General features: G+C 54.4%; 1 protein-coding gene across 1 annotated transcript in view; it reads right to left on the bottom strand.

The window, feature by feature from the left end:
• Window positions 1–110: 110 nt before the first annotated feature.
• ENG (endoglin) overlaps window positions 111–9,393 on the bottom strand; it is a 30,907-nt gene continuing 21,624 nt past the window's right edge. Inside the window, exons 7-15 of the mRNA XM_058694034.1 lie at window positions 8,835–9,009; window positions 8,458–8,600; window positions 4,897–5,034; window positions 4,636–4,674; window positions 3,994–4,110; window positions 3,467–3,718; window positions 2,192–2,246; window positions 1,022–1,123; window positions 111–892 (exon numbers count right to left, since the gene is read on the bottom strand). Coding sequence (XP_058550017.1) covers window positions 768–892; window positions 1,022–1,123; window positions 2,192–2,246; window positions 3,467–3,718; window positions 3,994–4,110; window positions 4,636–4,674; window positions 4,897–5,034; window positions 8,458–8,600; window positions 8,835–9,009 — 1,146 coding nt within the window. The 3' untranslated portion in view covers window positions 111–767. The remainder of the gene's footprint in view (window positions 893–1,021; window positions 1,124–2,191; window positions 2,247–3,466; window positions 3,719–3,993; window positions 4,111–4,635; window positions 4,675–4,896; window positions 5,035–8,457; window positions 8,601–8,834; window positions 9,010–9,393) is intronic.

Raw genomic sequence — 9,393 nt, 5'->3', positions numbered from 1 at the left:
ATGCGCCCATTAGCCCCACAGCCAGTCAAGTGGCAGGTGCAGGATTTGAACCCAGAGCTGTCCCCTCCCCACCCGTTGTAGGTTTCCCACCCCTTCGCCCAGCCCAGCACTCATTTCATGGTCTAATTTATTGGTGGTGAGTATACAGGGGGTGGGTCCAGGCCAGACAGTTGGGCCACTCCCCATCTAATGCCTGCCTGCCTGCCTTGGGGGGGGGGGGGGGGGTCTCCGTGTGACAGTTGCAGGGAGGAGCTAGGCTCCCCCGTTCCCAGGCTGGGCACCCCTAGGCTTCTCGTTTCCTTGCCAGAGTAGTGCCAGTCCAGGTGTGGAGGCCGCTGGGAGCAGGTCCGGGTGGCTCTGAGCTGGCCTGGGTGAGTCTGTTTCTCCCCTCCCACCCTGCCCAGGTTGCCAAGTGCTGGATCCGGGTTAAAAATTACAGGGACTTGGTTTCTACAACAGTGTGGACTTATAGGGCAGTGGTCTGTCTCTCCGTGGTCCTGGGCGGCCGTACTCCAGGCCCACTGGGTTTGAAGGTTCGGTGGGGTGGGGGGACCCCAAGGTGTTCCAAGCTGGTGCCCCCTCTGGCAGCAGGCCCCTGAGAGGGAGGCAGGAGGGGTGGGTGCAGAGGGCATGGTCCATCCTTGGTCGAGTGCAGCGGTTGGGGTCCCGGGATAAGTTCATGGCCAGTGGTTCCCAGCTGGTGGCTGCTCAGTCTCTCTTGCTGGGCAAGGGCTGGCTCGGGGGCCCCCAGGTCTCCAGGCGGGGCACTACGCCATGCTGCTGGTGGAGCAGGGGGTGCTCTGGGTGCTCCCGATGCTGTGGTTGGTGCTACTGCTTTCTGAGGAGGCCGGGGCGGCCACCGCCACCACGGGCTCCCGCTTGCCGGGGGGACCTGGGGGCAGGGGCGGAGGTCAGGGCCCCGGCCGGGGCTCCCCGCTCCCCCAGAGGCTTCCCCGGGCTCCCCCAGGTGATGGTGGTAGAGGGGTCCTGAGCACTCATGGCGGGGGCCTGGGATACTCACGCGTGTGCGAGTAGATGTACCAGAGTGCAGCGGTGAGCAGGGCCCCGATAAGGAAGGCGCCAAAGGTGATGCCCAGCACGGCGGGCAGGACGAGGCCTTTGTCTATGCGCGCAAGGGAAGGGTGGCCGCAGTCAGCACTGTGGCCTCCTCCCTGGCCCCCTACCCTGTTGTGCCGGCCAGGAGCACAGATCTGGGGAGGTGGGGAGGTCAGCCCCAGCTCTGCCACTGACTCTGACTTCTCTGAACCTCCGTCTCCTCATCTAGCAAATGGATTCATCATACTCATGCCTGGCACTAAGCCATGGTTGTTCTGACCGTTCACCCAGAGGGCCCAGCCAGGCCTTTGGTCCATGCCTCTGCCTTCCAGGGCTGATGGAGATGCGTTTTTAGGGAGAACAGATGGTATAATCTGAGCCAAGAGTGAGTGAGGCCTGGGAGTGCAGAGCCTGCCCCACCTTACTGTGGGACCTTGGGTCAATCCCTGTGCCTCTCTGAGCCCCGTACTACGGTCGTGATGGGCCAGGGCACTCTGTTCTTGGGTTTTCCCAAGCCTCGTTCCATCGACACTCTGGCCTCCTGTGTGACTATGGGCCTCCTCTTGGACCTTTAAGCTCCCATCTATGCGGTGGGGTAATTAGGCCTGCTCTCTTGGTAGGGGCTGGGGCTGGGGCTGGGGGCTCCATCCTGGCCCAGGTGGGGTGGCAAGGAAGCAGGTGCCCCCCCCCCCCCCCCGGCCTCTGTCCCCAGTGTCAGTGACCTCCTCTGCCTGGTGGGGGCCTGGGCCCAAAGGGAATTAACAAGGAGCCTGGAGCGTGCTGGGCTGAAGGAGCATCCTCCACATGGGGGGGCCAGCCCCATCCCAATGTGCCTTCTGCCTCATTTGGTTCTAGGACCCCCCGCCACACACACACACCCAGCAAGGTCAGCTAGCAACCATGGACATTTGGAAGATCTGTATGCCTGGGATCTGGTCCACAGGGTAGTCAAGAGCAAAGACTTTCTATCTAGAAGATGCGGCGTGGATCCTACTCTAGGCTTCTGGGGACCCTTCTGCCCTCCTCCCAGGGCTGCTCTTTCTGGGGTCCTCTCTGCATGTCTGTGCCACACCCCTCTGGGCCATCCAGCAGGCCCTACTCTGGCCTCAGCCCCCGGAACCCTAGAGGGACTCACCAGGCAGTCCAGGGCTGACGATGTTCAGACGCATAGAAATAGTCCTGTGGACTTCCTGGAGGAGGAAGAGAGAGTGGTGAATGAATGGCGTAGTCTGCAGGAGGCAGCTTCAGGGCTTGTTCCCTGGCTCTGTGATCCTGGCCTGTCACAACGCACCCTGGGGCCTTGGCTGTGGATCCCATCCCACCACTTTCTAGCTGGGAGCCTTTGGGTAAGTCCTGGGAGATCTGTACTGAGGGAGGGCGGATGGCCCTTTGCTGCTACTGGGATGTTCCCTGGGAGGTTCCTGACTCCCATGAGGATTGTGGGGTCACTCTGGCCTGCATCTGTGACACTTGTCAACACCTGGGAGAAATGAGCCAGGTCAGCCCAGAGGCCCATGCCCACTGAATCTAGGGTGGAGAGGCCCACTCAGGAGTGGCTCAGAGGCTTTCCTGGCTTCATATAACCAGAGAGGTTTCTAATCCTGGAGATCCTTCTGTGTGCCAGGGCCTGGGGGTGTGTGTGTCCAGAGCTGTGTGCCTGAGAACAGGGATCCCCACTGGACGGTGAAAGAGAAAATCAGAATTTTGTGTCCTTTATCTTAACCCCTCTCTGCTGAGATTTGTTTAATGTAGTGGCATCGGTGACTGTACCACATGGAGAGAGGGGTAAGTCTGGGTGGGTAGATTGATGGATGACTGGGTGGGATGGTGGAAGGCAGGATGGATGAACATAGACGGGTGCTGGAAGGATGCATGGATGGAAGAATGAGTGGTTGTTGGAAGGATGGATGGTGGAAAGATGAAGGGAACAAAAGGGAAGAAAAATGGCTGAAGAAAGGAAGGATGGATAGGTGGAAGGAAGAAAGGAAAGATGGGAGGACAGATGGTGGGTGGATGAATTGGTGGAAGGACAAATGGATGGATGGATGGAATGATGGATGATGGAAGGAGGGCCAGACAGAAGGATGGATGGAAGAACAGATGGGTGGATGGTAGAAGGAGGAGTAGATGGAAGGATTGATGGATAGATGGAAAAAAGGAGAGATGGATAGAAGAAAGGAATGAAGGATGGATGGGGGCGGCAGCAAATCCTACTAATGTCCGAGATACAGCAAAGCCATCAGACGGCAGCAGGGTGGCACAAAGCGTACCCTTGGTAGCCAGAGGCCACACGCCAGTCTGGTTCTGCCCCTTGCCAGCTGCTCCCATAACATGGGCTGTCACATCCCTTCCTGGAAATCCCGGGCCCGAAGCCACCCTTGAAGCTGAGCTTGGCTCAGGCTCCACTCACCAGGGACCAAGTCCTCGGGCGCAGGGTTATGGTGCAGCTGAGGGTGCCAGTCGTGGGTGTGGGCACCATGTAGCCACGGAGGAGGAAGCTGAAGCGCATGTCACCACCAGGGCCTGGGGACAGCAGGCTTACACAGCTGCCCTTGGCTACCTGGCTCTGGATGAGCTCCACGGTGTCCGCGTCAGGCCCCAAATCCAGTTGGCAGCTGTCCAGCTGGAGCATGAGCTCAGGGATCGATGGGGACATGCTCACCTGCAGGGGGAGGTGAGAGTGATGAGGCATGGTCAGTTACTCACCCTTGCCCTCGTGGAATAAGCTAGATTCATTCTGGAGCTCCACCCCAGCGATAAGGACAGTCCTGGTTCTGCCTGGAGCAAACGAGGAGAAGACCTTCCACCCAGTGTCTCCCCCCCCCCCCCCCAAGCACCGTGCTGGCTGCCTCCTCGAACACCTTCTCCGTACTAATGGTGGAAAGGAAGGTTCTAAGGATCCCGGGAGTGGGCAGGCGGAGAGGTCAAGGCCAGTACCTGCACAAAGCCTTGTTGCCCCAGCTCGATGGTGTTGGAGGCCTGGAGGAAGTGCGGGCTGAGATACAGGCCCAGCTGGAAGGAGAGGCCCTCCATGTTGATGCAGTGCACCTTTTTCTGTGGGAGACAGGAGCGGGGGATGGTCAGTCTGGGAGGCACCCGGCTTAGGAAGGTAAGGAAGGGGTGCGGGGGGGGGGGGGGAGTAGGAGCCATGGGCCCAAGTTGCTGCCTGACCCTGATTGTCCCCTTTAAAAAAACAAAAACCAAAGCTAATATTTATCAAGAATTTGCCCTGTGCCAGGCCTGTGTGAATGGTTTCCCATATGTCTGCTCGGTGACTGTTCACAGGCACCCCCGTGGGGGGGATCCTTTCTTACGCCCCTGGTTACAGACCTAACTTCTGGGCCCAGAAAGCTTAGTGGATTTGCACAAGGCCACACAGCCAGTATGTACTAGAATCCTCTGACCGGAGGGACTGAGAATGTCACCCTAAACAGTACCGGGGGAGACTGAGGTACGCTCAAGATAACATGGCTTGCCAGGATCGGGGCCTGAGTTTTCTGAAGCCTGCTCCCTCCCAGGCCAAGAAGGGGCGCCAGGACCCTGAACCAGATGTGTTAGCATGGTAACCATCCATCTCACCCGTTGCGGTGATGAACTTGACAAGAGGTTGATGACCACCTGCAGGAAAAGAGCCAAGGTCAGAGCCACAAAGTACCCCAGAGGGTACTTTCCCACCCAAACCACCCATTTAATGGATGGGAAGACTGAGGCAACCGATGGCTAAGTTTGTCTTCTACTGAGCACCACACCACACTCTCCCAAAGGCCCTTCAACCTGGAAGGTCAAGGAGGCACCAGCTAAGCTGGCCCAGATACCTTTCCTGCCCATCCTAGTTCTTACCTCATTACTGACCACATTGTCTGTCACTTTCGTGCCACAGCTGGAGTAGGTGCTGCGCAGGACAAACTGCTCATCTCTGTCCTCAGCCTGGCAGCTGGGGTCCCAGAAGGTCAGGCTTGTGATGGTGCACCTCAGAGTCTGGGCCAGGATTGGAGCAGGGGGGCACCGTCAGGAGGCATGGGGCTCTGGGGCCTGCCTGTCATACCCCCAGCACCAAGGACTGACATAACCCAAGGCTCCCAAATCAGCTTCTCCCGTCTTCATTTTTGTTAAATCTTACACCACACCATTTAAGTCTTAAGACTTTTCCTGGGGCTCAGTTAAGCATCTGACTCTTGATTTTGGCTCAGGTCATGATCCCAGGGTTGTGGGATCGAGCCCTGTATCAGGCTCTGTGCTGAGCGTGGAGCCTGCTTGGGACTCTCTCTCCCTCTCTCCCTGCCCCTCCCCTACTCATGCACACATGCATTCTCTCAAAGTAGATAAACATTAAAAAAAAACAACAACAAAAAAAAAAAACAAACTACACTCACTTTTGTACTTAAATAAATGCAGCACTATTAAAATTTAAAACATTAATTTGAGTTCTACATAAAATCATTGCCCACAGCCCAGGGGCGTGTAATCCCACCAGCATAACCCAGTCTCAGAACCCTAGACTCTTAAACGTGGGGTTGCCAAATTTTTCCTATAAAGGGCCAGATAATAAACAGATTCCGTGGGCCATGTGGTCGCTGTTGTAATTAGCAAACTTTGACATCATAGCCTGAAAGCAGCTATAGAAACAGTGAATGAATGGGCTGTGTGGTAGTAACACTTTATAGAAACACAGAGGACCCACGTTCGCCACCTCCTCTCTTAGAAGAGCCAATCTTAGAATTTTTCAGTCACACTCGTAGGATCAAAGAATCTCGGAGTCTTAGAGTTGAGTGAGCACCCGAATCCAACTAACTCACATCTACTCCAGAATGCCACTCCTGACTGCTACTGCCCCCCAGATGCCCAGAGCCACCTTGGGAGATAATAGCCCACCAAATAAAAATGACTCTGGGTCAAGCCGCAGTGACCCATAGGCCTGGAATTCAAATTCTGCACGCTGACCACATTTCATAAATCAATGAGAGGGTAGGACGCTCTGTGTTGGGGTAATTCTGTTCAGACCCTTTTCTTTGTATTTTCTTCTACATGGATGCTGTACTCAGAAAATGTGCAGGTGGGTTTTTTTTGTGTTTTTTTTTTTTTTGTATTTTTAACAAATGGCATCATACTGTCCACCCTGTAGCTTAGTTTGGTAAGTATGATATAAATCATAATATATATTTCTCTATATTTCTAGATCTAGCACATTCTTTTGAATTGTCATCTAACGTTCCAAAGATTGATGGATTACAGTGTACTCATCCAGACCCCTTGGGTTGGGCAGCGGTAATGCCAGCCAGATAGAGGCAGAGGGGGAGAAGAGCGGGGCAGCAGACAGGTGGTGATTCGTATTGCCCCTGAACCCCACAGCCCCCCCCCCCCCAAATTTCCACATGGACCTAACTACAGATTTAAGTGTCACTCTCAAAATCCCTGAGAACATGGGTGATTTGTCAAGGCCCTGGCAAAGATTTCCTGCCTCAGGCTGGAAGAAATCCCACAGGGGAAGATGGGCAGCTAGGATGGCCCAGTGTTTTTAAATGTCCAAAAACAGGGGCGCCTGGGGGCTCAGGTGGTTAAGCTTGATTTTGGCTCAGGTCATGATCTCCGCTCAGGTCGTGATCTCGCGGTTTGTGAGTTTGAGCCCCACATTGGGCTCTGCACTGACGGCACAGAGCCTGCTTGGGATTCTCTTCCCTCTCTCTGCCCCTCCCCTGCTTGCACTCTCTCAAAAGAAACTTAAAAAAAAAAAAAACCAAAACTTTAAAATGTCCAAGGACACAAAAATCACTGTAGCCAAAATTTAGAACAAGGTTATTTCAAGTAAGAATAATGGACAAAGCCACCCCTCCCCTTTTTAAATGTAAAATGCTTATATAAAAATCATCAAGAGGGGCGCCTGGGTGGCGCAGTCGGTTAAGCGTCCGACTTCAGCCAGGTCACGATCTCACGGTCCGTGAGTTCGAGCCCCGCGTCGGGCTCTGGGCTGATGGCTCAGAGCCTGGAGCCTGTTTCCGATTCTGTGTCTCCCTCTCTCTCTGCCCCTCCCCCGTTCATGCTCTGTCTCTCTCTGTCCCCAAAATAAATAAAAAACGTTGAAAAAAAAAAATTTAAAAAAAAAAAAAAAATCATCAAGAAAAATACTGAGCTACCTTGATAAAGCACTTTAGGTCACATGGAGCCATGCCCATACTACTAATCAAAGAATTAAACATTGAAACAAGAATACCATGTCCCACCTCTCGTTGGCAAAGGTTTTTGGAATTTTTAAAATTCTATTTTATTTTTATTTTTTAAGGAAGCCCTATGCCCAGCGTGGGGCTTCAACTCACGACCCCAAGATCAAGAATCACATGCCTCACCAACAGAGCCAGCCAGGTGCTCTGGCAAAGGTGTTTTTTTGTTGTTTTTGTTTTTTTCCTTAAATCATTGTCTGGAGAGAGAGTCAAAGTGCCCCCCTAAATCAGCAGTGAAAACTAGAATCTTTTGGAAAGTAGGTTGGCAACGTGTATCAAAACTTAACAGAATATTCAGTCATTTTGACCCAGAAATCTCACTCATGTGGAAATCTATCCCAAGAAAATAATCCTATGTGAAGAATGCACAATATTTTCCACGCATCTATAACGTTGCACAACTGCAAGCAATCTAAATGTCTGACAAGGGAGGAAGGGTTAATTATGTCGTGTCAAAGTGACGGAATATGCACTCATTAAAGTGATATTAAGTACATTCGTCAAAGTTCTAAAAATACATGAAGCGAATATAACAGGAGACAGACAAGTGCATTGGACAGGATTTCACCATATAAGAAATCCACAGAGAACATGTTTGAGAAACACTAAAATATTGGTAGCCACTGTCTTTGGGCAGGAAGACTGCGATTTTCTTTTCTGGTTTTTCACATTAAAAAAAAAAAAAAAATCCAGGGGCGCCTGGGTGGCTCGGTTGGTTAAGTGTCCAACTTCGGCTCAGGTCATGATCTCACGGTCTGTGAGTTCGAGCCCCGCGTCGGGCTCTGTGCTGAGCGCTCAGAGCCTGGAGCCTGTTTCCGATTCTGTGTCTCCCTCTCTCTCTGCCCCTCCCCTGTTCATGCTCTGTCTCTCTCTGTCTCAAAAATAAATAAACGTTATTGAGAGAGAGAGAGAGAGAGAGAGAGAGAGAGAGAGAGAGAGACAGAGCATGAGTGGGGGAGGGGCAGAGAGAGAGGGAGACCCAGAATCCGAAGCAGGCGCCAGGCTCTAAGCTGTCAGCACAGAGCCTGTCGCGGGGCTCGAACCCACGAACCGCGAGATCGTGACCCGCGCCGAAGTCAGATGCTTAGCCTACTGAGCCACCCAGGCGCACAGGACCCCCAAGATTCTTGGCCTAAAGGAACGACCAGCTCTGCTCCCTGGGGCTGGGGGGTGGGGATGCCCTTACCGAGATGAGATCTTTCTTGAGTACCAGAGTCATGACGCCTTCGGAGCACTTGGGCTGGATCAGGGACAGGAGCAGCTCCTGGTTGCAGCTCTCCTTGGGAGGGGTGGTCTGGACAGGTGCGGGAGAGGTCTGCAGCCCACCATCTGCAGGGCAGCAGAGGCCGGCAGGCAGTCAGCGCTCCCTGTGCGCCAGGCACCAAGGGCTTCGGTAACTAGCCGCTCAGTCCTCAGGCGGGGCACAAGGAAGACAGGGGACAGGAAGACAGGGCTCCCCTGGGCTGACGCAGCGGCCCCGTTCACACAGCGGCCAGGGGCACTTTCGCTGTCCCGGGGCCACTGATCCAGGGAGAGGGCGAGGGAAGGGAGGAGGGTGCTCACCGCAGCTGCGGGCCTGCAGCGAGACGACACTGGCCAGCGGGAGCTCCACGAACGATGCCACCACGCTGGCATTGAGTCTCCGGGCCTCCCCCAGCAGGCCTTGGGGTGTGTCAGGGAGCACGAAGCCGCGGATGTTCTTCTCCGGAAAGATCTTGAAGGAGTATTCCCCAGTGGTCTAACAAGAGAGCAGGGAGCCACAGCCGCAGTCAGGGGGCAGCCTGGCAGCCAGGGTTATGGCAGGCCTCAGTGCCACCCTCCTTTGCTCCTACGGTTTCCTCTCTGCCTGGGCCACCTCCCCTCATCTCCTGGCTGCTGTTTGTCCTTCACATCAGCTTGGGGTTCACTTCTCCAGGAAACTTCCCTGACCCTGTGGCCTGGGGTAGGGGCCTCCCGAGGGGATGATGGAAAGCTTCAGGGAGGAGGTGCCACCTGGGTGGAGGTCTGAAGGAAGAACAGATACTGCACAGAGGAAGAAGGTAGATGTGTGAAGGCTCAGGGCTGGGGTGCTAATGCGGGGAGTTTGGGTTCCCTCTTTGGAGAGCCCCTGCGAGGCCCGCGC

This window comes from Neofelis nebulosa, chromosome 12 (assembly GCF_028018385.1).
Source record: "Neofelis nebulosa isolate mNeoNeb1 chromosome 12, mNeoNeb1.pri, whole genome shotgun sequence".
NCBI classification, from domain to species: Eukaryota; Metazoa; Chordata; class Mammalia; order Carnivora; family Felidae; genus Neofelis; species Neofelis nebulosa.
The sequence above is the reverse complement of the archived record's forward strand: the minus strand, read 5'-3'. Positions and strand labels throughout refer to the sequence as shown.